Here is a 2,832-nt window from a genome sequence, read left to right as displayed (position 1 = left end):
GAGCGGTAGATGGTGCCTTGGAGAAGGCTCGCCCAGCTCCTGTTGCCTGAGCCTCACTGGGTCCCTCGAGGGTGCTGCCTGCCCCTCTGTCCAGTCCATCAGCTCTTTGCTCCCACCCAGCTCTCTGCTCCCAGGGTTACTTACAGTGCAAGTAGCAGCCTGGGATGGCTGCCTGTTGACCCTGGCCTTCACTGACCGCCAGGACCAGCAGGCAGAGGAGCAGGGTTTGGGGGGACGCCATGGGCATCTGAAACACAGTACGTAGATACATGTCTCTAGATGGGTGTGCAGGTGGGAGGGGGAGTTCTTTCAACACTGCATGCCTCCAGGTGAATGAGGCAGGGCTAGGTTGGTCTGACTGGGGTGAGGCCTGCCTGTGAGGGGCTGTCTTTTCCTTGTACCTGCCTTTGGATGTGTGTGCATGTGGATGTGCGTGTCTTCCCGTGTCTCTCTGGATGCGTGTGAGTGTGCACAGCTGTCCCAGTGTGACTTGTGTGTCAGCCCACTGCCGTGATTCTCCCCCCGAATTTCCTCCACCATCTGGACCACAAACCTCTGCCTCCCTCCATCTGCCCCATCTATCTGCCCGCAGGACCCTTATCTGCAGTCCCCAGGCCCTCCCAGGGCTCTTCCTGCCTCAGTGAGCTCACCACTTCCAAGGCCCAGGAGCTGAGTGGCTTGCTGAGTGGCTCCTCTGGCCTCCTGCTGGTCTCCAGGCGGTGCTGGCTCTCCGGGTTTTTATTTGCCATCATTCTGGAGCCACGCCTTCTTAGAGATCGGCTTTCAGGCCTGCCTTCTCTGCCTGAAGCCTCACAGCAAAACCACCTGGGAGATCCTGCTGTTCTCTGAGGTGTGGTCCTCTAGGGCGGTTTCTGCTTCCCCTATGTCCAAAAGCTGCTGGTGGCCCAGGGCTGGGAAGTGAGGTGTAGAGAAAAGCCCAGGAGTTGGTGGAGTAGGCAGCATGTGTGCAGTTGGAGAGGGAGGGCTCTCACTGGGCTGAGTTGTGGCCACCTGGGTTCTCTTCTTTGCTATGTGACCTCGGGCAGGACACTTCTGTTTAGGGCCTTGCCAGCCCATCCTTAAAACTATTAAACTCAGCCCTGCCTGTCTCTTTTACCCACTGCAAAGGAAAGGGTGGAGAGGAGATTCTTATGGACAACGGAAATGCTATCAGTGGGGGGTCTCCTGAGAGATGCTTGGTGGCAGAGCCAGGGAGAGTCAGGGGGCTGGTTCTAAGTCCGTTTCAGAGCTTCACTTTCACTGTCAAGTGGATGACTTCTCATTCTGGGGGTCAGCTACAGAGTGGGGCTTCCCCTAGTTTCTGGACTAACAGGGACCTGACTCCTGGAAGTGCCTGAAGCTATCAACCCCAGCAAATGGATCATTTAGTCCAGCCCTGGCTCTGGTTTTACAGGTGAGGCAACTGAGGCTCAAGAGAAAGAAAGTTACTAAAGGTCACACAGCTAGTTCATGTCAGGGCTGTTTTGGAACCCAGATCTCCTGCTATTCATGCCTGGTGCTAAATTACACTTGGCAAGTTAGAAAAAGACCCCTAGTCAGCAGGAGCCACAGGGGCCGGGGCAGGGTAGCGATCAGAAGGAAGCCTGTGGTGGTTCTGTCCCCACACACCCCAGGGCTACTGGCTCAACGACCTGCTCCGAGAGGCAGAGCCAGCCACAGACTGCCAGAGCAGGAAGGCGCTGAGAGCTCATCAGATCCTACCCTTTCATTTTCCAGATGAGAAAAATAAGAACCAGAAAGGAAAGTGACTTTGCCAAGCCTTCATTATAAGCTTGTAAGTCAGAATGGCGCTCAGATCTCCAGATTCTGGAGCTGTGCCTTTGAACAGCTTTGGAAAGTGGGCTGTGTTTGGGACAGCAGGGCAAAGCCTGTAAATACAACTTGTCCCTCGTCCTCCAGTCCTCACACACGGCGACTTCCCCTTTGGCCCTCCTCCCCTCAGGTCCCAGGCCCTTCAGCAGCCCACCTCTTCTCTCCTCCCCAGCCAAGGGAAAGGCGTCAGAACAAGGGGTCTCTGAGGGACTTTAGCAGTCCAGCCCCAGCGTTCCCACCCACCGAAAGTAACTTCCAGCATCTGACAGACAATCAGCTCTGTTTAAAGACTAGGGTTGACAAAGGCTTGTTACCTTACAAGGTGGCCCATTCTAATACTGGACATCTCTACAGTTACAGAATGATTCCTTTGGCCCTAACCTACACTGACTTCCAGTTGATCCAATAAACTAATCTGCATTACTGTCAAAAGTCAAAGGGGTAGTAGCTAGGTGAGAAGCATTTACCTACTAAGAGACCACTTTGGGGCCAAACTGGGTGAACTGAGGAGACATGATTTCTTGAGGGTCAGCAGGGCTCAGGACACTGAGTCTTGCAAAACCCCATTCTCTAACCTGGCCAGGGGAGTTTAAGGTTTGAGGTCAGGTACAGACCCCACCTACCCAAACTGTTCTGTCAACAACAACCAGGGACACCCAGGGGAGGTTTCAGGCATTGTTTCCCTATATCTTGAGGAAAGAGTTTGCTCTCTCGTGCTCTCTCTCTCTACCGCACTAAAATTCAGTCAATAATTCTTCATAAATAATTTATTTTCATTAGAAATCTAAGTGCTGCAGATGGAAGACCTAACTGGCTCACAGGGCAGTAAAATTCTCAGACTAGAGCATTTTAGAAAGTTACATTCTTAGTGTTTTAAATTGGGGAAGGACATTCCATTGTAAAGGACAAACCCGCAAGAGGACTCAGGGAGTTTGGCGCTCTCATTCCCCATGACTGGAATGTCATAAGCAGGGAGTGGAGCGGGAAGAGTCGCTGAAA

At 53.0% G+C, this 2,832-nt stretch overlaps 1 protein-coding gene across 1 annotated transcript in view; it reads right to left on the bottom strand.

The window, feature by feature from the left end:
• Nucleotides 1-674, bottom strand: part of GPHA2 (glycoprotein hormone subunit alpha 2) — a 1,206-nt gene extending 532 nt beyond the window's left edge. Inside the window, exons 1-2 of the mRNA XM_007462032.1 lie at nucleotides 651-674; nucleotides 145-247 (exon numbers count right to left, since the gene is read on the bottom strand). Of these exons, the coding sequence (XP_007462094.1) occupies nucleotides 145-247 (103 nt within the window). The 5' untranslated portion in view covers nucleotides 651-674. The remainder of the gene's footprint in view (nucleotides 1-144; nucleotides 248-650) is intronic.
• Between the last annotated feature and the right edge of the window lie 2,158 nt (nucleotides 675-2,832).

Source organism: Lipotes vexillifer, unplaced genomic scaffold (genome assembly GCF_000442215.2).
Source record: "Lipotes vexillifer unplaced genomic scaffold, Lipotes_vexillifer_v1.1 scaffold1129, whole genome shotgun sequence".
In the NCBI taxonomy this organism is placed as follows: domain Eukaryota; kingdom Metazoa; phylum Chordata; class Mammalia; order Artiodactyla; family Lipotidae; genus Lipotes; species Lipotes vexillifer.
The sequence above is the reverse complement of the archived record's forward strand: the minus strand, read 5'-3'. Positions and strand labels throughout refer to the sequence as shown.